This window comes from Scyliorhinus canicula, chromosome 1 (assembly GCF_902713615.1).
Source record: "Scyliorhinus canicula chromosome 1, sScyCan1.1, whole genome shotgun sequence".
Taxonomy (NCBI): domain Eukaryota; kingdom Metazoa; phylum Chordata; class Chondrichthyes; order Carcharhiniformes; family Scyliorhinidae; genus Scyliorhinus; species Scyliorhinus canicula.
In genome coordinates, this window is record NC_052146.1 from 167,406,434 (window position 1) to 167,433,377 (window position 26,944).

Consider the following 26,944-nt stretch of genomic DNA (forward strand, 5'->3'; position numbering starts at 1 on the left):
AAGTTGTGGGAGTGAGGGTGGAGCTGTGCCCAAGAGTGGCAATCTTCAAGGTTCCGGACCAACCAGAACTTAATACCAGGAAGGCGGCCGATCCCCTAGCTTTTCTTTCCTTAATTGCACACCGGAGAATCCTGCTCGGCTGGCGATCAGCAGCACCACCCACAGCAGACTGGCTGGCAAACCTGTCAGAATTTCTCCACCTGGAGAAGATCAAATCTACCATCTGAGGGTCAGACGAGGGCTTCTACAAAGCGTAGGGGCCATTCATCAACCTGATCCAAGACCTATTTGAGACCAATAGCGATTAGGGAGGCCAGGGCAGGAGGGATGTGGGGGGGGAGAAACAAATAAGAACCGCACACAATGGAGAAGGGCAGAAGGGGAACGGGAGAGGAGGGAACCCAAGGGAGTCACAGAACGAAACAAAAGGGGAAAAGGGAGGAGACGGGGCAGGAAGCCAACACACCCCTCCCCCCAAATCCGCAAAAACAACTAAACCCGCAATAGAAAGGAGCTGAACACAATGTGTAACACCCAGGGCAGAAGTCGGTACTGGGGGAAAAAATACTCGCCGGACCCTAGATTGAGTTGTTACTCTGTAAAAACTGAAAAATGCCAATAAAAGTATTTTGAAAAAAAACTGAATATGTAGGCACTTGAGAGAAATGAACTTGTGGGGCTATGGGGGTAGAAAGGACTGACCTGGTCTGAATGGCCTTCATTTTGACTCATATCAAACTGAGAGGCAATGCAGGTCAGTGAGCACAGGGGTGATGGGTGAATGGAACTTCGTGGAAGTTTAAGATATGGCAGCAGAGTTAGATGTCCTCAAAGTTACAGAGGGTGTATGATGGAAGATAAGTTAGGAGAACAGTGTAGAGTCAAGCCCAACAGTAAAAATGCAAGGATGAGTGCTTCAGTAGCAGATTAACTGAGGTACTGCTGGAGTTTGGCAAAGAAGTCATAATCGCGGTCTTGATTGCAGAGCAGATATGTGCATGGAAGCTCATCTGGAGTGAATTAAACACACTACAAGACCATAAGAAACTAGGAGCAGGAGTAGGCCATCTGGCCCCTCGAGCCTGCTCCGCCATTCAATTAGATCATGGCTGATCTTTTGTGGACGCAGCTCCACTTTCCGGCACGAACACCATAACCCTTAATCCCTTTATTCTTAAAAAAACTATCTATCTTTATCTTAAAAACATTTAATGAAGGAGCCTAAACTGCTTCACTGGGCAAATAATTCCATAGCTTCACAACCCTTTGGGTGAAGAAGTTCCTCCTAAACTCAGTCCTAAATCTACTTCCCCTTATTTTGAGGCAATGCCCCCTAGTTCTGCTTTCACCCGCCAGTGGAAACAACCTGCCCGCATCTATCCTATCTATTTATTCCCTTCATCATTTTATATGTTTCTATAAGTTCCCCCTCATCCTTCTAAATTCCAACGAGTACAGTCCCAGTCTACTCAACCTCTCCTCGTAATCCAACCCCTTCAGTTCTGGGATTAACCTAGTGAATCTCCTCTGCACATCCTCCAGTGCCAGTACGTCCTTTCTCAAGGAGACCAAAACTGAACACAATAATCCAGGTGTGGCCTCACTAACACCTTATACAATTGCAGCATAACCTCCCTAGTCTTAAACTCCATCCTTCTAGCAATGAAGGACAAAATTCCATTTGCCTTCTTAATCACCTGTTGCACCTGTAAAACAACTTTCTGTTACTCATGCACTAGCACACCCAGGTCTCTCTGCACAGCGGCATGCTTTAATATTTTATCATTTAAATAATCATCCCGTTTGCTGTTATTCCTACCAAAATGGATAACCTCACATTTGTCAACATTGTATTCCATCTGCCAGACCCTAGCCCATTCACTTAACCTATCCAAATCCCTCTGCAGACTTTCAGTATCCTCTGCACATTTTGCTTTACCGCTCATCTTAGTGTCGTCTGCAAACTTGGACACATTGCCCTTGGTCCCCAACTCCAAATCATCTATGTAAATTGTGAACAATTGTGAACAACACGGATCCCTGAGGGACACCACTAGCTACTGATTGCCAACCAGAGAAACGCCCATTAATCCCCACTCTTTGCTTTCTATTAATTAACCAATCCTCTATCCATGCTACTACTTTACCCTTAATGCCATGCATCTTTATCTGATGCAGCAACCTTTTGTGTGGCACCTTGTCAAAGGCTTTCTGGAAATCCAGATATACCACATCCATTGGCTCCCCGTTATCTACCGCACTGGTAATGTCCTCAAAAAATTCCACTAAGCCAAAGCCTTTCCGCGACCGCCGGAGCTGGAGGGGGCACACAGAGTGCAGGCAAGGCAGGGGCGGCCGGGCGAACCCCCCCCCCCCCCCCCCCGCCCGATGGTGATTAGGTTCCACAGGTTCGTGGACAAGGAATGGGTGCTGCAGTGGGCAAAGAGCGCCAGGAGCAGCACGTGGAACAACAATGTTCTCCGCATTTATCAGGGCCTAAGCCAGGAGGTGGCTCGGCGGCGAGCAGCCTTTAAGAATGTCAAGGAGGTGCTGTTCAAGAAGCATGTGAAGTTTGGTCTGCTGTTCCCAGCTCGGCTATGGGTCACGCACCAGGGTCAACACCACTACTTCTCCGAGCCCGAAGAAGCGATGGATTTCGTGAGGGACCTGGGGCTGGTCCCGAAAGGAGGCCCCAAGGACACGAGTTAGGGCCCGAGGATTTCTGTGGGATGGAACGCCGAATGTGCCTGGACTGCTGTTCAACGGTTTGCTGGGCCAAGCGGAACATTTGAGACTCTTTCCTTTGTTCATGGACATTGGTTTGGGGGGTTAACCCCACCTTTTTTTTTTGTTTTTGTTTTTTTTGTGGTCTCTCTTGTTTCTTATGGTTTGGGGGGTTAACCCCACCTTTTTTTTTGTTTTTGTTTTTTTGTGGTCTCTCTTGTTTCTTATGGGGGGGTATATATTTATGTGCTTTTTCTCTTTTTTCTGTGGTTTGTTTTTCCTGTTTGGGCTGGTTTATGCTTTTTGTGCAGCTTGCGGAAGACACTGGAGCCGGCTTGCCCCAGTGGGTGGGGAGGAGGACGGGGAAACAATGGGAATGAGACAGGAAGGCGCCGGAGTGTTGAGTCACCGGGCTAGCAGATTGGCTAGTCAAGGGAGTCAGATGGGGGGGGGGGGGGGGGGGGGGGGGGAGAAAGAGTTACAGCCAGTAGATGGCAGGGGTGGGGGTTATCGGGGATGGGGTTAGGGGAGGGGGGGGTTGTTCTGCTGACGGGAGAAGGACTTGAAATAGGCACTGGAAAGGAGGTCGAGGGTGGAGGCAGCCAAAGGGCGGGCCAGGAATGGCGCGACGCACGGGCCAGGGGCCGGCCCGAGAAAGACTATGGCTGACCGGCGGGGTGGGGGGGGTGGGATGTGCCCCCCGACCAGGCTGATCACCTGGAACGTCAAGGGACTGAATGGGCCGGTTAAGAGGGCGCGGGTGTTCGTGCACTTGCGGGCCCTGAGGGCGGACGTAATTACGTTGCAGGAGACACATCTGAAAGTGTCGGACCAGAACAGGCTAAGGAAGGGCTGGATTAGCCAGGTCTTCCACTCGGACTTGGACTCGAAGTCCAGAGGGGTGGCAATCATGATCAACAAGCGCGTGCAATTTGAGGCAGAGGGCATATCCGCAGACAGGGGGGGCAGATACCTGATGTTACGGGGCAGACTGGAGGGAAGAAGAGTGGTGCTGGTGAATATATATCTCCCGAACTGGGATGACGTGGACTTCATTAAAAGAGTGCTGGGGAAGATCCCGGACCTGGATTCTCGCAGGCTAATAATGGGGGGGGACTTTAACATGGTCCTTGAGCCGACTTTGGGATCGGTCGTGTCCCAGACCGGGTAGACTCTCAGCAATGGCAAGGGAGCTGAAAGGGTTTCTTGGAGCAAATGGGGGCAGTGGACCCCTGGAGAGATAGACAGCCACAGGAAGGGGCTACTCGTTTTACTCGCATGTCCATAAAGTATATTCCAGGATAGAGATTCTTTGTACTAAGCAGGGACTGTATGGGGGAGGTAAAGAACACTGAATACTCAGCAATTACCACTTCAGACAAGGCCCCGCATTGGGTGGACCTGCAGTTCGGGGGAGCGAGTTATCAACGCCCGCAATGGAGGCTAGATGTGGGACTGCTGTCGGAGGAGGGGATCTGCGAGAGGCTTCGGAAATGCATAAAAAATTACCTGCAGGTGAATGACACGGGGGAGGTCTCAGCGGCGACCTTGTGGGAGGCGCTAAAGGCAGTAGTGCGGGGGGAGCTGATTTCAATTGGGGCCCACAGAGCCAAGGCAGACCGGGCAGAGATGGATAGATTGGTCAGGGAAATGGGTCGGATAGATGAAGAGCACGCGGAGTCCCCGGGGGAGGTTTTACTCAGGGAGAGGCAGAGACTACAGGCGGAACTGGGGGCACTATCCACGAGCATGGCCGTGGAACAGCTTAGGAAGGCGAGAGGAGTGGTGTTCGAGCATGGGGAAAAGGCTAGCAGACTGTTAGCGCAGCAACTCAGGAGGAAGGAGGCGGCCAGGGAAATAGGTAGAGTGAGGGACGAGGGGGGGGGGGCGCAAAGTGGAGGACCCGGCAGAATTGATAGGGTATTCCGGGACTTCTATCGTAAGCTGTACACTTCGGAGCCGCCGGAAGAACCGGAGGGGATGAAAAGGTTTCTGGACGGGTTAACATTCCCAACAGTTGGTGGGGGGGCGAGTGTAAGAGCTGGGGGCCCCGATTAGAGTAGAGGAGGTATTGGGGGGCCTTAAGGCTATGCAGTCGGGGAAGTCCCCGGGGCCGGATGGCTACCCACTAGAGTTTTATAGGAAGTTCTCTGAGCTGGTGGGCCCGGTCTTGGCGAGGGTTTTTAATGAGGCAAGGGACAGAGGGACCCTGCCGCCAACAATGTCACAAGCCACCATATCTCTGATATTGAAGCGGGGTAAAGACCCGGAGGCGTGCGGGTCCTACAGGCCAATCTCCCTGATTAATGTAGACGCCAAGCTCCTGGCAAAGGTACTGGCGGGTAGAATGGAGGACTGTGTACCGGAGGTGATTGGGGAGGACCAAACTGGGTTCGTGAAAGATAGGCAGCTGGCGGCCAATTTGAGGAATTACTCAATGTGATAATGATGCCCCCGGCGGGTAGAGAGGTGGAGGTAGTGGTGGCAATGGACGCCGAGAAGGCCTTTGACCGGGCGGAGTGGGACTATCTATGGGAGGTGCTCGGACGGTTTGGGTTCGGGGAGGGATTGGTGGATTGGATCAAATTATTATATCAGGCCCCGAGGGCTAGCGTCAGGACTAACAGAGAAGTGTCGGAGTACTTTAGGTTGTACCGAGGGACCAGGCAGGGCTGCCCGCTCTCCCCGCTGCTGTTTGCGCTGGCCATAGAGCCGCTGGCGATTGCGCTGAGAGCCGCAGAGGGTTGGAAGGGGATGGTGAGGGGCGGGGTTGAACACAGGGTTTCTCTTTATGCAGACGACCTGCTCCTGTACGTGTCGGACCCAGTGGTCGGGATGGGAACTATACTGGGAATGCTAAGGAAGTTCGGCCAGTTCTCAGGATACAAATTAAATACAGTCAAGAGTGAAATGTTTGTGGTCCAGGCAAGGGGCCAGGAGAACAGATTGAGAGGGCTACCGTTTAGGCTGGTTGAGGAAAATTTCCGGTATTTGGGAATCCAGGTGGCACGAGACTGGGGCAGGCTGCATAAGTTAAATTTGGCCAGGGTGGTGGAGCAAATGAAGGGAGAGTTTCGGAGATGGGATGCACTCCCGCTGTCGCTGGCAGGGAGGGTGCAGACTGTAAAGATCACAATCCTCCCTCGATTTTTGTTTATTTTTCAGTGCCTCCCGATCTTTATCCCACAGTCCTTCTTCAAAAGAGTTAACGGGCTGATCATGAGCTTTGTCTGGGCGGGAAAATCTCCGCGGGTGAAGGCGGCAATGTTGGAGAGGAACCGCAGCGAGGGAGGGCTGGCTTTGCCGAGTCTGATCAATTATTACTGGGCGGCCAACATCGCTATGATAAGGAAGTGGATGGTGGGTACGGGGTCGATTTGGGAGTGGGTGGAGGCGGCTTCGTGCAGGGGCGCCAGCTTGGAGGCCCTGGTCACGGCTCCTCTACCGCTGCCGCCGGCCAAGTACACCACCAGCCCGGTAGTGGTGGCGACCCTGCGGATATGGGGCCAGTGGAGGAGGCATGTGGGGGAGATGGGGGCGTCTGTCTGGGCGCCAATCTGCGACAACCATCGGTTTGCCCCCAGCAGTATGGATGGGGGGTTTAGAGTATGGCGGCGAGCAGGGGCGGGAAGGGTGGGTGATATGTTCCTGGAAGGGAGCTTCGCGAGTTTGAGGAGCTTGGAGGAGAAATTTGGGTTGGTAAGGGGAAATGATTTTAGATACCTACAGTTGCGGGACTTTGTTCGTAGACAGGTCCCATCTTTCCCACGCCTCCCGCCAATGGGGATCCTCGACAGAATAGTCTCTAGGAGGGAAGAAGGGGAGGGCAGAGTCTCGGGTATATATACGGTGCTTATGAGGGAGGAAGGGTCCCAGACAGAGGAACTGAAACTTAAATGGGAGGAAGAGCTAGGTGGGGAAATGGAGGATGGGCTGTGGGCAGAGGCCCTGAGTAGGTTAAATTCGACCGTGACATGTGCTAGGCTCGGGCTGATCCAATTTAAGGTCGTTCACCGGGCCCATCTGACGGTGGCTCGGGTGAGCAAATTTTTCAGGATAGAGGACAAATGCGCTAGGTGCGCGGGAGGACCAGCGAACCATGTTCACATGTTTTGGGCATGCCCTGAGCTGAGGGGGTACTGGGAGGGATTTGCGGGGGTCATGTCCAGGTGCTAAAAACAAGGGTGGTGATGAGTCCAGGGGTGGCAATTTTTGGGGTTTCAGAAGACCCGGGCGTCCAGGGGGAGAAAGAGGCCGATGTTTTGGCCTTTGCTTCCTTGATAGCCCGGCGACGAATATTATTGGCGTGGAGGGACTCAAAGCCCCCGAAGACTGAGTGGTGGCTTGCGGACATGTCGAGTTTCCTGGGGATGGAAAAAATTAAGTTCGCCTTGAGGGGATCTGTGCAGGGGTTCACCCGGAGGTGGCAACTATTTATTGACTTCTTTGCGGGAGAGTGAGCGTCAGCAGGGGGGTGGGGGGGGGGAAAGAGTAGAGTAGGAGGGAAAATATGGCAGGTAGTACCGGTGGGAGGGGAGCGGGCTTGTGCAATACGTCACGATGGAAGTATTGAAAGTACGTAGACGTTTGCACATTTTTGCCTTTTTTGCTTTCTTTCTGATGATGTCTGTAACTGTTTATAAAGCCAAAAATGACCTCAATAAAATTGTTTAATAAAAAAAAAAATTCCACTAAATTAGTTAGGCACGACCTGCCCTTTATGAACCCATGCTGTGTCTGCCCAATGGGACAATTTCTATTCAGATGCCTCGCTATTTCTTCCTTGATGATAGATTCCAGCATCTTCCCTACTACTGAAGTTAAGCTCACTGGCCTATAATTACTCCTCTCTGCCTACCTCCTTTTTTAAACAGTGGTGTCACGTTTGCTAATTTCCAATCCAGCGGAACCACCCCAGAGTCTAGTGAATTTTGGTAAATTATCACTAATGCATTTGCAATTTCCCTAGCCATCACTTTTAGCACTCTGGGTTGCATTCCATCAGGGCCAGGAGATTTGTCTACCTTTAGCCCCATTAGATTGCCCATCACTACCTCCTTAGTGATAACAATCCTCTCAAGGTCCTCACCTGTCTTAACTAATTTCTACCAGTCACTGGCATACTATTTGTGTCTTCCACTGTGATGACCGACCCAAAAAACCTGTTCAATTCCTCAGCCATTTCCTCATCTCCCATTATTAAAACTCCCTTCTCATCCTCTAAAGGACCAATATTTACCTTAGCCACTCTTTTTTGTTTTATATATTTGGAGAAACTTTTACTGTCTGTTTTTATATTTTGAGCAAGTTTACTCTTATAATCTATCTTACTCTTCTTTATAGCTTTTTTAGTAGCTTTCTGTTGCCCCCTAAAGATTTCCCAGTCCTCTAGTCTCCCACCAATCTTTGCCACTTTGTATGCTTTTTCCTTCAATTTGATACTCTCCCTTATTTCCTTAGATATCCACGGTCGATTTACCCTCTTTCTACCGCCTTTCCTTTTTGTTGGTAAAACCTTGCTGAGCACTGTGAAAAATCGCTTCGAAGGTTCTCCACGTTCCTCAACTATTTAACCAGAAAGTCTTTGCTCCCAGTCTACCTTAGTAGTTCTTCTCTCGTCCCATGTAATCTCCTTTGTTTAAGCACAAAACACTAGTATTTGATTTTACCTTCTCACCTTCCATCTGTATTTTACAATTCCACCATATTGTGATCGCTCCTTCAGAGAGGATCCCTAACTATGAGATCATGAATCAATCCTGTCTCATTACACAAGACAAGATCTAGGAACGCTTGTTCCCCCGTCGGTTCCATTACATACTGTTCTAGGAAACTATCGCGGATACATTCTATAAACTCCTCCTCAAGGTTGACTTGACTGACCTGGTTAAACCAATCGACAGCCCCCCTCCCACTCCACAGCCCCCCTCCCACTCCACAGACCTCCTCCCACTCCACAGACCCCCTCCCACTCCACAGACCCCCTCCCACTCCACAGACCCCCTCCCACTCCACAGACCCCCTCCCACTCCACAGACCCCCTCCCACTCCACAACCCCCCTCTCACTCCACACACCCCACCCCCCCCTCGCCACCAACTGCGGCCGCGCCGTCACTTCCCCTGCGGCTGCCCCATGCCGAGACCTACCTCCGCACTGGCCGGCGTCAACAATCACAACTGGTTGACCCCGTTAAATAGGTGGTTTAATTTACGCCGACGTGACCACCATCCGACCGGGAGAATTTGGGCGGCCCCGGGGCTCATTGCGTCGTGCCATTCCTCGCCATTCTCTGAGGCAGGCGGCACGATTCACATCAGCTGGATTTTTTGTGGGCCGGAGAATTTGGCAGCCGGCGGTGATGGGATTCACGCTGCCCCCCCGACGATTCTCCGACCAGGCGGGGGTCGGTGAATCCCACCCATGGTGCTTGAGAAAACTGGCTGCCCGATGAAGTTGCTCAGTGTGATCCTCCTTCCATGACAAAATGATAGGTAAGGTTAGCTTTGATGTTGCAATATAAGAGAACTTTTAATATTTGTAGTAAGGTTGTGTTCTGGTACAGATACTCCTTAGCATATCTGCTGCTTTGCTGCTGTCATATCTTCAGCTTATCAACAGAGTGTTCACTTATACAGCAGAACTGATGGAACGTTGATCAACCTTGGATACCTGAAATTCAAGACAAAAGTGTGCTGTCCTTGTCAGAGAGTTGCTCTATGCTGATGATGTTACACTAAGCATTCTATACTAAGGAGAAGTTTGATGGCAAATGGACAGAGTCTTACATGCCTGTGAAGAGTTTGGTTTGACCAAATGAATTTGAAAGATAAATGTCATGGCCAAGATTTGCTTACACCCATATATCACTCTGACTATCTGAGGGCCCCAGGATATTGATAGCTTCACATATCTAAGCTCTAAAATTACTAACAAACTGTCATCTGATGCTGAAATTATCACAAACTGATGTCCAAGCTGAGTAACAGAATATGGAACCTGTGTCGTACAAAAGTGTTGATCTGCAAATAACTTTTGGTTAAAGACTCAAAATAAACACTGTTCACACTAAACATAAACACTAAAATTACTGTTACTTACGTCTGCCAAATCCCTAGTGTCACTGCAGCCAGCCAAAGGAGACCAACAATCAACAGTTTGGGCAAATAGAAAGTCATGAAATTCCTTTCTCCCTGAATGGGAAATCAAAATACACACAGTCAATTAGACTTGAACAAATCCGTAATATTAACAAGTGCTCGTCAGAAAGTCTCTCCCCTGTGCTGCTTCTGGATTTTTTAGTGCCCTCCAACACTGCCATCATATTCCGATACTTTAACTGACCCCTTCTGTAACCCCTGAATCTTCATTCCCGTGAAAACAACTACATCAGAGCTTCTGACACCCCACCCTCAAATAGCTTCCACATTTCACTCACTGCACTGGTCTCTGAACTCGGACTAAAGTTTATTGATGCTCCTTGCTGCCCTATCACACCTAAACCATCATTATTCTACATCGGGGCCGCCACTTTTAACTCTGGGCTCCCTCCTATTATCCCCATCTTTTTTCTATTTGCTGTTTACTATTATGCATTTATCAACTAATCAGTTGGAGACTTGGACGGAGAGATGGCAGATGGAGTTTAATCCAGACAAATGTGAGGTAATGCATTTTGGAAGGTCTAATACAGATGGGAAATATACAGTAAATGGCAGAACCCTTAAGAGTATTGACAAGCAGAGGGATCTGGGTGTACAGATCCACAGGTCACTGAAAATGGCAACGCAGGTGGAGGCATGCGGCCTGCTTGCCTTAATCAGTGGGCACATTGAGTATAAAAATTGGCAAGTCATGTTGTAGCTGTATAGGACCTTAGTTAGGCCACATTTGGAACATGGTGTTCAATTCTGGTCGCCACACTACCAGAAGGATGTGGAAGGTTTGGAGAGGGTATAGAAGAGGTTTACCAGGATCTTGCCTGGTATGGAGGGCATTAGCCATGAGGAGAGGTTGGATAAACTCAATTTTTCTCACTGGAGCAACAGAGGTTGAGGGGCAACCTGATGGAAGTCTACAAAATTATGAGGGACATGGACAGAGAGGTAGTCAGAAATTTCTTCCCAGGGTGAAAGAGTGAATTGCTGGGGGACATAGGTTTAAGATGCAAGGCACATAGTTGGAGGACAAGTGCAATGGACTTCTTTTTTTTTTTTACACAGAGGGTAGTGGATGCCTGGAATTTACTGTCGGGGGTGGTGGAGGCAGGTACGGTAGAGATGTTTAAGGGGTGTCTTCACAAATACATGAATATCTTCACAAATACATGAATAGGATAGAAATAGAGGGACAGGGAGATGGGAACGGATGCAGGAAGTCGGAAGGGGCCAGAAACAAAAAGCAGCAATCAGGAAAGTGTAAGGAAATCAAAAATCAAAAAGGGCCACAGTACAGGGTACAGTAACTGAGGAGTGTGTGAAAAGGGAGACCAATGCAGGATTGAGAGTGTTGTACCTAAATGCGCGCAGTATACGGAACAACGTAAATGAGCTTGTTGCGCACATTGAAATTGGCCGATACGATGTTGTGGGCATCACAGAGACATGGCTGCCAGGAGATCAGGGCTGGGATCTAAATATCCAAGGATATCTGTCCTATCGAAAGGACAGACAGATGGCCAAAGGGTTGCATTGTTAGTAAGGGATGAAATTAAATCGACAGAAAAGAGCGATAGAGGATCAGAAGGCATAGAATCTCTGTGGATAGAGTTGAGGAATCGCAAAGATAAAAAGACCCTGATGGGAGTTATTTACAGGCCCCCTAGCAGTGGTCAGGATATGGGGCTGAAAATAAATCAGGACATAGAAAAGGCATGTAAAAAAGGCAATATTACAATAATCATGGGGGACAGAAATATGCAGGTGGACTGGGAAAATCAGGTTGGCAGTGGGTCCCAAGAAAATAAACTTGTGGAATGTCTAAGAGATGGTTTTTTGGAGCAGCTTGTAACAGAGCCTACTAGGCAATTCTGGATTTGGTGATGTTTCATAGATTCATAGAATTTACAGTGCAGAAGGAAGCCATTCGGTCCATCGAGTCGGCACCGGCCCTTACAAAGAGCAACCCACTCAAGCCCACGTATCTACCCTATCCCTGCAACCCAGCAACCCCCACTTAACCTTTTTGGACACTTTGGGCAATTAAGCATGGCCAATCCACCTAACCTGCACATCCTTGGACTTGTGGGAGGAAACCGGAGCTCCCGGAGGAAACCCACGCACACACAGGGAGGACGTGCAGACTCCGCACAGACAGTGACCCAGCCAGGAATCGAACCTGGGACCCTTGAGCTGTGAAGCAACTGTGCTAACCACTATGCTACCGTGCTGCCCGTGTGTAATGAGACAGACTTAATTAGGGAACCTGAAGTGAAGGAACCCTTAGGGAGCAGTGACGACAATATGCTGGAATTTACCCTGCAGTTTGAGAGGGAGAAGCTGCAATCAGATGCAACAGTATTACAATTAAATAAGGGTAACCGCAAAGACATGAGGGAGGAGCTGCTCAGAGTTGATTGAAAAAGGAGCCGAGCAGGGAAGACAGTGGAACAGCAATGGTAGGAGACTTTGGGGGTTATTAGGAAGGCACAACAGAAATTCATCCCAAGGAGGAGGAAACATGCTAAGGGAGGACTGTAGCCACCTAAGATGGACACTGGGCTACAAAATGGAGAACTGCTAAGGCTGCAGGGAAAAACAGTCTTAGCAAGGACAAGCAGTTTGCAGGAGACTAATTAGCATTCTGCACGTACAGAAACCAGTTTGTGGGCACGGACTTCTAGGGACTATAAGAATAGACACCGCACATGGTTCGGTCTGTTGCTTCCAGACTCCGGCCCAGACTTGTTACATCGCATCCTGACTCCAGTTTGAGCACCGGCCGTTGAGCCATCAGCCATCGAACTGTAAGTGCCAATACAACGATCGCTACGTGATCCAGACCTTGCTAAATCCTGACAACTTTAAGTACCTGAGAGTTGCAGACCAAGAACGGGACGAAGGCCTTGCTCCCTGACCTTGCATGTTCCTGTCTAGATAAGTATTTTAGTTGTTTAGTATTAGAAGTAAGTTAGTCTCTTTAGCGTATGCATGTGTATTTATTATATTTGTCATAATAAATATCAATCGTTTGGACTTACTAATCGGTGTACAGATTTATTACTTTGAACCTGACCTTGATATACTTGTGAGGTGTCTAAATACGGCACCTGGCGACTCCTGAGCATAATTACATACACAGAGCCATAGCAGTGTTAAGCACACGGCCTTTAAACGGAGGCGTGTTAATACACTCCAGTAAAACGAGCAACAGGAAAAGGCATGTCTTATGGTCTTCCATAAACATAGAAGCAGAATTAGGCCACTTGGCCCATTGAGTCTCCTCCGCCATTCAACCATGGCTGATATATTCTTATCCCCATAACTCCTGGTCCCCTTATTAATCAAGAACCTATCTGTCTCTGTCCTAAAGACACTCAGTGAATTGGCCTCCACAGCCTTCTGCGGCAAAGAGTTCCACAGAATCACCACCCTCTCCTCCTCATCTCTGTTTTAATGGATCGTCCCTTTAATCTGAGATGGTGTCCTCTGGTTCTAGTTTTTCTTATAAGTGGAAACATCCTCTCCATGTCCACTCTATCCAGGCCTCGCAGTATCTTGTACGTTTCAATAAGATCCCCTCTCATCCTTCTAAACTCCAACGAGTACAGACCCAGGGTCTTCAAACGTTCCTCATACGACAAATTCTTCATTCCAGGGATCATTCTTGTGAACCTCCTCTGGACTCTTTCCAAGGCCAGCACATCCTTCCTTAGATATGGGGTCCAAAACTGCTCACAATATTCCAAATGGGGTCTGACTAAAGCCTTATACAGCCTCAGAAGTACATCCCTCATCTTGTATTCTAGCCTCCTTGACATAGAACATAGAACAGTACAGCACAGAACAGGCCCTTCGGCCCTCAATGTTGTGCCGAGCCATGATCACCCCTCTCAAACCCACGTATCCACCCTATATCCGTAACACAACAACCCCCCCCCTTAACCTTACTTTTATTAGGACACTACAGGCAATTTAGCATGGCCAATCCACCTAACCCGCACATCTTTGGACTGTGGGAGGAAACCGGAGCACCCGGAGGAAACCCACGCACACAGGGGGAGGACGTGCAGACTCCACACAGACAGTGATCCAGCCGGGAATCGAACCTGGGACCCTGGAGCTGTGAAGCATTTATGCTAACCACCATGCTACCCTGCTGCCCCAATGAATACATGAATACTAACATTGCATTTGCCTTCTGTAATGACCTCCAATTAGCATTATTGGTTGGCCAATTGGAGTATGAGCTCCCTCAATGATAGCTCATTGAGGGGGCCCATATAAGCACCTGTGTAGGCTTTGTGATCCAGTCTTAAGTTGACTGGAATGCTAGCAGCACTGTGGAGCTGCACTTGTATATGGTTATTGGCAATAAATATTGGTGTGGTGACGGGACTCCTGCCTCCTGTGGATTATTACACCTTCTTAACTGCCGACTGAACCTGCACATCAACCTTAAGAGAATCGTGAACAAGGTCTCGCAAGTCCCTTTGTGCTTCTGCATTCCGAAGCATTTCCCCATTTAGAAAATAGTCTATGCCTAGATTCCTGGACATGGACCCTGGATATTCTGAAGGTTTTAGGTTTAGCATGATCAGCGCAGGCTTGTAGGGCCAAAGGGCCTGTTCCTGTGCTGCACTTTTCTTTGTTATTTTAGTGCTGTTCTGTTACATCAGAGTGCAGTTTGAGTTTGCTGAAACAGGCAGTTAGGTGAAAGAGGGAGGTGGTGATCAGTCCTTCCTTTTCTCTGATTGCTGAGTAGGATTGAGTACCTCTGCTCTTTAAAAGAAAAATAATGTCTTGGGGAATTTGGAATATAAAGGGAAAGAGGGGCTTTAAGTAACTCTTACAATACAGAGAACCTGAGGTCAAAGAAAATGTAAATCTGGCGAGCAGCAGCTAAGCAGAGCTGTGGGAAAACTTAAAAGGAGCAGCACAGAGTAGATACTCAATCCAGGGGTGGCGCTCCTAAAGTGAAGCCAGGATTCAAAAGTGACGTGGGGCATGGGGAGGCTGCTGATTGCTCAAGTGCAGAAGGTGAGTATTTATACCACTATTATTGTTCATAATTTGTGAAGTCTTCCTTCAGTGGCTTATCATTTTTAATGCCTATATTCTGTGTCATGAGTACCTTTAAGAAATGGATGTTTAAGCAATGTACCTTTAAGAAATGGAGCCGCTCATATTACTGAAGTGATGTCAGAGTGCGGGTGGAGCTGAATTTCTAGCTCAGCCATTTTGCAGGTTTTTAATTTCAGTTTTGAGAAAAAGAGCTTGGGTGTGTCTGTGTTTGCAGTGAGCTGGATCTGCTGTGATCTCTGCCATGAAAGACTATCTCTGAATCATTTGGGTGGTTTAAACTCATAATAGTAATGTCTTTAACCTGCTGTGTTTCTGTTTAAAGGTGTTAAGTCTTTTGGAGGTTTGAAGGAACATTTTGAGGGATTATTTAGTGTTGTATTATTTTTTGGGTTATCTTTGAAGTAAGGGGTGTTAAGGGATCCAATGTTTATTTATGTTCTATGTTCTATGTTATAAAGGTCAAGTTGAATTCATGGAATAAGCATTGTTTTGTGTTTAAAAACCCATAGAACATAGAACAGTACAGCACAGAACAGGCCCTTCGGCCCTCGATGTTGTGCCGAACAATGATCACCCTGCTCAAACCCACGTATCCACCCTATACCCGAAACCCAACAACCCCCCCTTAACCTTACTTTTTTTTTAGGACACTACGGGCAATTTAGCATGGCCAATCCACCTAACCCGCACATCTTTGGACTGTGGGAGGAAACCGGAGCACCCGGAGGAAACCCACGCACACACGGGGAGGACGTGCAGACTCCGCACAGACAGTGACCCAGCCGGGAATCCAACCTGGGACCCTGGAGCTGTGAAGCATTTATGCTAACCACCATGCTACCGTGCTGCCCCAAATGGGTCCATAATTGTAATACCACACCTGGAGACCAAGTCGTGTGCTTCAAAAGCAACAATACATTAAAGGGAGAGGTTGGTTGAACTCCCATAACATCTGTATTAACAAAGTCAAGTGAAGAAGGGACCTAAAGTGCTTGATTTTAACTTATTTTAAGAGTCCTTTAAAGGTTTAATCCAAAGGGATAAGTAATGTCAGGAGAACTCAAATCCAAGGTTTGCTCCTCCTGCTTCATGTGTGAAGCCAGGCACATTTGCACTGCCCAGGGCCAGCATGTGTGCAGGAGGTTTCTCCAGTTGCAGCTCATGGAAGGCAGGTTTTGGAGCTGGAGTGGTGACTGGGGACATCCTGGAGCATCCGGGAGGCAGAGAGTATTGTGGACAGTATGTAATGAGGTGGTTACACCACAGGTTAAGAGTCCACAGGCAGGAAGGGAATGGGTGACCATGAGGCAGAGTAAGAGGACTAGATCGGCAGTGCAGGGATATCCTGTGGCCATTCCTCTGCAAAACAGAAATACCGCTTTGGATACGGTTGTGGGGAATGACCTCTCAGGGAAAGCAGCAACAGCCAATTTTGTTGCAGCATGGTTGGCTCTGCTGCACACAGGAGGAGTAAAAAGTGTGGGAATGCAATAAGTGCAGGGGATTCAATTTCAGGGGAATATAGAGACATTTTTGTGGCCGCAAACAAGACTCCAGGATGATATGTTGCCTCCTGGGTGCTTAGATCAAGGATGTCTCCGAGCAGCTACAGAATATTCTGGAGGAAGAGGGTGAACAGCCAGTGGTTGTGGTGCACATCGCTACCAATGACATAGATTAAAAAAGGGATGAGGTCCTAAAAGCAGAAGTTAGGAAGCAAGTTAAAAAGACCTCAAAGGTGGTGATCTCAGGATTACTACAAGTAGCTACGTGCTAGTCAGAGTAGAAACAGCAGGATATATCGAATGAATACGTGGCTGGAAAGTTGGTGTAAGGTGGGGGGGTTTCAGATTTCTGGGGCACTAGGACTGGTTCTGGGGGAGATGGGACCAGTGCCAGCTGGACAGGTTACACCTGGGCAGGACTGGTGTGCTGGGACAAACGTTTGCTAGTGTGTTTTGGAGGGTTTAAACTAGAATGGCAGGGGATGGGAACCGAAGCAGGGGGACAGGAAAGAGAAAAAAGGACAGTAATAAAAGAACGAACAATAAAATGCAAAGATGATAGACAGTAGACAGATGGTAATCAAGGGCAAGGGTAATCAAAATCACAGCACTGAGCACCCAGGTTAGATCCCGGCTCCAGGTCACTATCCGTGTGGAATTTGCACATTCTCCCTCTGTCTGTGTGGGTTTCACCCCCACAACCCAAAGATGTGCAGGGTAGTGAATTGGCCTCGCGAAATTGCCCCTTAATAAAAAAAATGATGATTCAAAATGTGAGAAGGGTAAGCCTAAAGACGTTCGGCGGAATTCTCCGTTCCTGAGACTAAGTGTTCATGCTGGGGCAGGATTCACGGACTTCCACGGCAGCAATACTGGCGCTGTACCTGGACTGATTCAATGACCGTTAAGGGGTTGCCATGATGTGGAGATGCCGGCGTTGGACTGGGGTGAGCACAGTAAGAAGTCTTACAACACCAGGTTAAAGTCCAACAGGTTTGTTTCAAACACGAGCTTTCGGAGCACGGCTCCTTCACCTGAAGAAGGAGCCGTGCTCCGAAAGCTCGTGTTTGAAACAAACCTGTTGGACTTTAACCTGGTGTTGTAAGACTTCTTACTGCGTTAAGGGGTTAGCACCAGTGCAACTTGGAACACAATCGATTCCAATGAGAAACGGTACAGGATTCGTCGGATATGCGATTGACACTCAGGCGGCTGACAAGCTGCAAGCCACACACACACATCCCAACCAAGATGGCACAGGTTGCGTCATCCCGCTGATAGGGTGGCTGTGCAAGAGGGCACGCAGGGGGCGGGCCAGGGTTTTGGGGGGGGGGGAGAACACAAATACGACCCGTGGCACTAAATTCACAGTGGCCAGTCAGCGGTATGCACGGCTACCTTGTAGGCCGTGGCAATGGTGTGCCTTGCCCGTCCACCCCTACCCCAACGGTCCACATGCTGGCCACCTTCCACTAATTCCCCCCGGCCCCTGGCAGGAGCCCCCCGTCCAGTGGGCATAACTGTCAGCAAACTATGGGGAGGTTGGATACTTTGTGTATCCTCGCTCTCCTCTCTCTCGCATCTCCCCCCTCGCTCTCTCCCCCTCGCCCTCAGCCACAGCGCCTGTTTCACAATTATTAAAAGTACAAGTGAACTTGGCCGTCGGGAATCTGCCCCGATCAAAGCGGAGAATACAGAGTCAGGCTCACTAATGATATGGGAATGACATTTACTGTATGTGCGGAGTGGAACTTATTGACGCCGCTGTCGAGGTACCGAAGACGTAATTTGGTATGAATCAGCTGCCCGCCACAATTCCGGCGTCAAAACCGATTCTGCGCCCAAGCAGGTTTCCCGATTCCAGCATCAGCTGACGGATAATCCTGCCATTGTATCTTAATAACTTATTGAGCAAGTTGTCATAGGGAGGGACAAAGTATTCGAGGTGTTGGCAGACTTAAGAGTGGAAAAATCTCCAGGTCTGGATGAATTGTGTCCCAAGTTCCTGTGGGATGCAGGAGAGGGGATTGCAGGGGCCCTGATCCAAATTTTTTATTCTTCCCTGGCCACGGGAGAGGTGCCAGAGGACTGTAGAACCGTAAAATTTGGTCCCACTATTTAAGAAAGGCTGCAGGGATAAGCCAGGGAACTACAGAGTAGTGAGCCTCACATCAGTGGTGGGGAAACTAATTGAGAAGATTCTGAAGGGGAGAATCTATCTCCATTTGGAGAGGCAAGGTTTGATCAGGAATAAGTCAGAAGGAGGTCATGCCGAACAAATCTGAACTGATATTTTTGAGCAGTGATCAGGTGTGTAGATGACGATAGTGCCGTTAATGCAATTTATGTGGATTTCAGCAAAGCATTTGACACTGTCCCAAAATGGAAACTTATAATTAGGCAAATGCACATGGGATACAGGGGAACTTGATAAGATGGATTCAAAGCTGGCTGAGCTATAGGAAACAGAAGGTGATAACAGACGGCTGCTTTAGTACATTGTCCAGTGGCATATCACAGGGAACCGTGCTGGTGCCCTATTATCATCATTTATATAAATGACTTAGATGACTATGTGGGGGGTAGGATCATAAGTTGTCAGATGACACAAAGATTAGCCGGGTGGTTAACAGTGAGGCTAAGAGTCTTGGGTTACAGGACACAACCGACAGAGTACCCTTCATCATCCAGTACTTCCCTGGATGGAGAAACTACGACATCTTCTTCGCAGCCTTCAACATGTCATGGTGAAGAGGTCATCCTCACACCCCATACTTACCTCAAACAACCGCGCAAACCTCAAGCAAACCATTGTTTGTAGCAAAACTACCCAGCTTTCAGAACAGCGACCATGACACCCACACAGGATGGTCGCTGGGCAGAAAGTGGGAGATGGAATTTAATGCTGAAAAAGTGTGAGATCACTTGGAGTGATCAATTTGACAAGGAAATATTCAATGAATGGCATCCAAACACCTTAAGGCCTGAGGACAAGAGGTCTTGGCGGGTTTGTAAAGAGTTCTCAGAAGGCAGAAGGGCTAAAGTTCATAGGGTGGGTGAAAAAGGCATACGTTCCTTATCAATCCTAAGAAATTTTACAACACCAGGCCGGAGATCAGAGACTGAATGTCCTTGACTGCTGAAGTGTTCCCTTGATGGAAGGGAACATTCCTGCCTGGCAATTGTCGCGCAATGTCCGTTCATCCGTTGTCGTAGCGTCTGTATGGTCTTGCCAATGTACCATGCTTCGGGACATCCTTTCCCGCAGCGTACGAGGTCGACAACGTTGATGTATGTACCACGTACCTGGTTGGTGGTGTTTTCACGTGTAATGGTGGTACCCATGTTGATGATCTGGCACGTCTTGCAGAGTTTGCCATGGCAGGGTTGTGTGGTGTCGTGGTCGCTGTTCTGAAGCCTGGGTAGTCGGTTGTGTCGCGTGTTTGGCTTCTGAGGAGGTCGTTGCGGATTTTAGCTGTGGCTCGTTGGAACTGTCGATCGATGAGTCGAGCGCCATATCCCGTTCGTACGAGGGCATCTTTCAGCGTCTGTAGGTGTCTGTTAGGCTCCTCCTCGTCTGAGCAGAGCATGTGTATACAGAGGGCTTGTCCATAGGGGATGGCTTCTTTAATGTGTTTAGGGTGAAAGCTGGAGAAGTGGAGCATTGAGGTTATCCATGGGCTTGCGTAAAGCGAAGTGCTGAGGTGGACGTCCTTGATTTAGATGAGTGTGTCCAAGAATGCAACCGATTTTGAAGAGTAGTCCATGGTGAGTCTGATGGTGGGATGGAACTTATTGATGTCATTGTGTAGTTGTTTCAGTGATCTTCTTACTGTGCTCACCCCAGTCCAACGCCAGAATCTCCACATCATGCTTATCAATCGTGGCATAGATTACAAAAGCAAGGAAGTCATGTTGAGAGTTATATAGAACATTGGTGAGGCCACAGTGAGAGTACAGTGTGTAGTTTTGGTCGCCACATTATCGGAAAGATGTGATTGTACTGGAGCAGGTACAGATAATCACTGGAAGGACTTCCGGTTGCGGTGATGCGGAGCTAAGCTGCACGTTCGGTAGCTCCCGCTATTTTCGGTCTTTCGGGCTCTTTTAAGGGCCCACAGCGGTGCTGGCTGGACTTTTCCCGGTGTGGGAACACATCCACTGCGCTTATCTGCCGGTAGATGGACTGGACCAGGAGCGAAGCGGTTACAAAATCGGCTTTGGAGAAGAGAAAGGTGCGAGGCAGGAGGAACAAGATGGCGGCGGGCGGGGAACCGGCAGCGTGGCAGCAGCGGTGCAGTGGCAGCAGGAGCTGCTTCAGAGAGCTGAAGGCTGAGCTTTTGGAACTGTTTAAGGCCTCGCTGGACAAGCTTATGGCGACTCAGACTGCAGAGATCTGAGAGCTACGGCAAAAGGCCTCGGAGAGCGAGGACGAACTCCTACGCTGGCAGTGAAGGTGGAGTCGCACGAGGCGCTCCACAAGAAATGGCTAGCGAGGATGGAGGAGATGGAGAACTGCTCCCATCGGAAGAACTTGCGGATCCTGGGCCTCTCGGAGGGGCTGGAAGGTTCGGACTTGGGGGCCTATGTGGCCATGATGTTGAACTCGTTAATGGGCACGGGGTCGTTCTAGGGGCCCTTGGAGCTGGAGGGTGCCCTTCGAGTAGCGTCGAGTGTGGTGGCGGATAGCTGTGGTAGATACGTAATGGTGAGTGGTAGGCTTCAAGGGGAGCGGGTGGTTCTGGTTAATGTGTACGCCCCCAATTGGCATGATGCAGGTTTCATGCGGTGAATGTTGAGCCGGATTCCAGACCTGGAGACGGGGGCTTGATTTTGGGAGGGGATTTTAATACTGTGTTGGACCCAGCTCTGGATCGTTCGAGGGGGGGGGGGGAGCACCGGTTGTCGCTGTACGTGGATGATTCACTGTTGTACATCGCAGATCCGGTGGGGGGATGCCAGAGGTGTTGAGGATACTTGGGGAGTTTGGGGACTTTTCGGGCTATAAGCCCAACGTGGGGAAGAGTGAGCTGGTGGAGCTGCACTTGGGGACCAGGAGAGGGAGATAGGGGAGCTCCGTTGAAGAGGGTGGAGAGGAGCTTTAGATATCTGGGTGTCCAGATAGGTAGGAGCTGGGGGAGCCCTACATAGGCTAAACTTTTCGAGGCTGGTGGAACAGATGGAGGAGTTTAGGAGGTGGGATGCATTTCCACTCTCCTTGGCGGGCAGGGTCCAGTCGTTAAGAATGACGGTGCTCCCAAGGTTTCTGTTTCTCATTCCAGTGTTCCCCATCTTGATTCCGAAGGCTTTCTTTAGGAGGTTAATAAGAGTATTCTGCTGGGGTTTCGTGGGGGCGCTGAAGACCCCTAGATGAGGTAGTTGTTATGGGGGACTTTAACTTTCCAAATATTGACTGGAAACACTATAGTTCGGTACTTTAAGATGGATCCATTTTTGTCCAATGTGTGCAGGAGGGTTTCCTGATGCAGTATAGTAGATCGGCCAACAAGAGGCGAGGCCATAGTGGATTTGGTACTGGGTAATTGAACAAGGACAGGTGTTAGATTTGGAGGTAGGTGAGCATTTGGTGATAGTGACCACAATTCGATTAGGGTTTAATTTAAGCGATGGAAAGGGATATGTATAAACCGCAGGGCAAGAGTTAGTGCTAGGGGAAAAGGCAATTATGATGGGGATGAGGCAAGACTTAGGATGCATCGCCTGGAGAGGAAAACTGCAGGGGATGGACAGCAATGGGAATGTGCAGCATGTTCAAGGAACAGCTACTGCGTGTCCTTGATAAGTATGTACCTGTTAGGCAGGGAGGAAGTGGTCGAGTGAGGGAACCAATGGGTTACTAAGCAGTTGAATCACTGTTTCAAGAGGAAGAAGGAGGCTTATGTGAAGATGAGACGTGATGGTTCAGTTGGGTCGCTTGAGAGTTACAAGTTAGCTAGGAAGGCTCTAAAGAGAGAGCTAAGAAGAGCCAAGCGAGGACCATGAGAAGTCTTTGGCAGGTAGGATCAGGATAACAACATTTAAAAGATGCACAAAATGTGATGAAACGGGTCATGGACAAGAAAGTTCGTAAGTTTGCCAATGGAGGTAAAGTGTTTAGTATTGTTACCATTGGTAGGTGAACCTTAAAAGTAAGGTTTTGTGGGACCTTATCAGATTGAAAGGAAATTAAGTGAGGTAATTATGCGTAGAACGCCAGAGACAAAGAAAACTCATCGTTGTGTGTCTGTGAATATGCTTAAAAGGTACTTGAAAGGGAAGGGGAGAAAAAGGAGGAGGTTTAATGATTCTAACTCAAAGTGACGAACCAAATCCAGATGTTGTTGAATTGACATATCTCAAATATAATTGGAAAACGAGGATGTTCTTAAAAATGTAGATAAATTGTTGAGTTACCTTCCAGAGGAAAAGCGGACTGACCTGAAAGAGCTATTGATATCACATGGCAAGTTTGTAGAGACGAATTGGGGAAGTAGTACTAACATGGCTATACATGATGTAGATGTGGGAAAAGCTGTTCTGATCAAACAACATCCATATAGACTTAACCCTTTAAATTAGCACAGGTTAACAAAGAGATTGAAGTATCTTAAAAATGGCATAATTAAAGTGGGTTTGCAGCCAATGGAGTTCACCCATCGTGATGGTACCAAGAACTGTACGGGACCCAACGGGTTGTGCGTGGACTATAGAAATATTAATGCAGTTACAATAATTATCTTATCCTTATCCTATCCCATTTGAGGATTGCATTGAGAAAGTGGGACAATCAGCGTTTATTTCCAAACTGAATTTTCTTCAAGTTTACTGCCAGTACCTTTAGTCGAAGGGCGAAGGAGATTTCAGCTTTTGAGACATCGGATGGTATATACCAATTGGAAGTTTTGGCCATATGGCATGAAAAACGCCCAGCCACATTTCAACGGTTAACTAACCACGTTGTTTCAGGAATTACCCAACTGTGCGGTATGCATCGACGATCTGGTAATTTTCAGCCAGAACATGGGAAGAACATTTAAACATCTGATGGAGCTATTTGATCGACTTCAGGAGGCGGTTTACATAGAATTTACAGTGCAGAAGGAGGCTATTCGGCCTATCGAGTCTGCCCGTCTCCCGGAAAGAGCACCCTACCCAAGGTTAACACCTCCACCCTATCCCCATACCCAGCAACCCCACCCAACACTAAGGGCAATTTTGGACACTAAGGGCAATTTATCATGGCCAATCCACCTACCTGCACATCTTTGGACTGTGGGAGGAAACCGGAGCACCCCTGAGGAAACCCACCATACACGGGGAGGAGGTGCAGACTCCGCACATTGGTGTTTGGTGGTAACCGAGCCAAAAGTGAATTGGAAAAGCCCAAGTCACATTCCTTGGCCATACAATCGGACATGGTCGATTCACGGGATGTGAAAACAGAAAGTTATTGAGGAATGTCCAATACCCTCGAGACGAAGGGAAATGGGTGCGTGTTTTTTTAAAAAAAAACATATATTCATTGTCCATATTTCTGAAAGAGAAGTGAAAGGTGAAAATGAACCATCTTGAAGTTGATGGTTTATTTTTTTTTCTTGGTGGGAGGGTCCTTTGAGAGTACCTTTAAGAAGCGTGTGTTTTTTTAAAATAGCTGTAGTGGGTGTACCTTTAGAATGGGTGTTTATGAGAGAGCTGCAGTGATGTACAGAGAGTGGGTGAAGCTGGGCTGTCTAACTGCTTTTTACTTTCATTTTTGAGCAGGCTGCTACAGAGTGAGTTTAGTTTTGTCCAGACTTGGAGCTGCCTCCAGCAATTTCTTTCTGCATGAAAGGAAGGTCTTCAAAACCACTTGCGAGTTTTAAAAGTGATAACTGCTCTCAGTAATAGATTTACATAGAACATAGAACAGTAACAGCACAGAAGCAGGCCCTTCGGCCCTCGATGTTGTGCCGAGACATGATCACCCTACTTAAACCCACGTAACCCGTATACCCATAACCCAACAATCCCCCATTAACCGACAACTACGGGCATTGAGCATGGCCAATCCACCTAGACCCGCACATCTTTGGACTGTGGGAGGGAACCGGAGCACCCGAGGAAACCCACTCACACACGGGGAGGACGTGCAGACTCCACACAGACAGTGACCCAGCCGGGAATCCGAACTGGGACCCTGGAGCTGTGAAGCATGATGCGAACCACCATGCTACCGTGGGCCCTAAACCTGATTTCTGTGTTTGCAAAGTGTTGTATTCTTGGGGGGTTGTATTTGAATTGATGGTTGCTAAGATGTTCACAGTATGTTTTAAAAAGGTTAACTGAGTTCATAGAATAAACATTGTTTTGCTTTAAAAAATACTTTTAGGTTACTGCTGCACCACACCTGTAGAGTGGGCTAAAAGTCGTGGGTCAGGTGATCGTCATGATTTACTTTGGAGTTCTCTAAACCCTGGCTCATAACAGTACCATCCTCAAGATGCACTGCTGGTACTCACCAAGTTTTGACCAACAGCACCTCCAAATCCACATCATATCATCTAGAAGGACATGCAGATGCATTGGAAACACCACCCAGAAGTTTCCCTCTCAGCCACATCACACCATCCAGACTTGGAAATATATCACCGTTCTTTCACTGCCACCGAGTCAAAATCCGGGATCTGTCTCCCAAACAGCACTGACGTTTCAGACTGTGCCAACATTTAATGCCCTTCCCTACTGCCCTTGAGGGGCAGTTAAGAGTCAACCAAATTGCTGTGAGTATGGAGCCACATGTAGGCCAGACCAGGTAAGGATGGCAGATTTCCTTTCCAAAAGAACATTAGTAAACCAGGTGGGTTTTTGGCAATTCTTTATTGGCCAAGATTTTGCAGTGGTGATGTGGCTCTTATCACCAGATAACACTGACTCCCTCCTGTGAGAATCTCATTGTGCTCCATTCCTCACACCTCTCTGTTAAAAATGTCATTGGCTTTTGCCCTCCGAAGTATGCCAAAAAATTTATCAAGACATCTACACTATTTTCTTCCCTCAATAAATAAATAAATAAATAAATAAATAACCTTTATTGTCACAAGTAGGCTTACATTAACACTGCAATGAAGTTACTGTGAAAAGCCCCTAGTCGCCACATTCCGACGCCTGTTCAGGTACACAGAAGCTGGTACGGGAATTGAACCCGCGCTGCTGGCCTCGTTTGGCATCACAAACCAGCTGTCAAACCCACTGAGCTAAACCAGCCCCCACGCGTCTGCACTGAATGACTTCTCAACCTTGGTGATTGCAACCTTCACCTCAATCCATCATGCTCTCTTTCGCCTGTGTTTAGTGCCCTCTTATCATCGCTCCATGTAATCTCTCCCTCTATGTAAACTCCCCAACTTATTTAAACTCCCCTGGCATAGCCAACCTCAACCTTCATATCTTGCATGGTCTTGCTCGCCCCATTGTACCAATTACAAATAAGAACATCGCTGATCATTTCCTATGTGTTAGTCACCATCCATATCCCCCTCCCACACCCCAACCATACTGTATCTATTTCTGGAAAAAACTATTACCAATTCACTAGCAACCACACTTTCAAAATCTTATCTATCCAGACTTTGGCCCACTGTTCACCACAATGTTTTCTGAAATTAATGACCACACCCTTATCTCTCTCTGCCTTTATGTCCTAGTTCCCAATAAAACCATCATTCACTCTTACCTTGACCATTCAATTTGGTATGGCCTTCATCTGTACTCCCAGCACCATAAACTCTGGTGTACCCCAAGGATGTACCATTCATCCCCTTCTATTTCTCATCCACACGCTGCCCCTTAGTGGCACATCCATCTAAAAGACCACAGCAACTAGTTTTTACAAGTCGGCTTTTGATACTTAGCTGAACCTCAGCACCACTCTCAACTCTTTCATTGTTGCTAAATAATTAGACTGCTGATCAGACAGACATTTCACACCTCATGAGCAGAAATATCTTTCCATTAAATATTGGGCAGTCTGAAGCCACTGTTTTTGCATCTCATTTCAACCTTTCATCCTTAATTACTGAATCCATCTCTCTTTCTGGCAATAGTCTGAATAGGTCTGTTTGCATTTTTGCTGCGATCGTCCCAATAAAGGACAAAGTCCCCTAAAAGCGTGAGTGTGTTTTAGCCACGTATTTCCCGGAACGCGCAGTGACCTCGCCCAGGGTGGCAACAGCTGCGCACAGGACACGATCCTGCCCGAACCAGGATGGCAGCTGGGGGCCGCCAATCCCTTGTAACCCCCAATGACTGCCGTTCTGTCTGGTCCCCACTTGTGGCCCGAGGTCCCCGAGGCAAAGGGATTGAATCCCAAAGCCTCGGGTACCTTGGGAATCTGGCACATAGAGTAAGGCGTAATGTCTCATTCTAATTGCAAATTTGCTAAAAAGTGATCCCACCCATTGTGGCCGGGGTTGACCTTGCAACGTCTCACGAGATT

At 48.2% G+C, this 26,944-nt stretch overlaps 1 protein-coding gene across 1 annotated transcript in view; it reads right to left on the reverse strand.

The window, feature by feature from the left end:
* Nucleotides 1–26,944, reverse strand: part of tmem181 (transmembrane protein 181) — a 364,173-nt gene that overhangs the window by 105,752 nt on the left and 231,477 nt on the right. Inside the window, 1 exon segment of the mRNA XM_038802279.1 lies at nt 9,825–9,916. Within this exon segment, the coding sequence (XP_038658207.1) occupies nt 9,825–9,916 (92 nt within the window).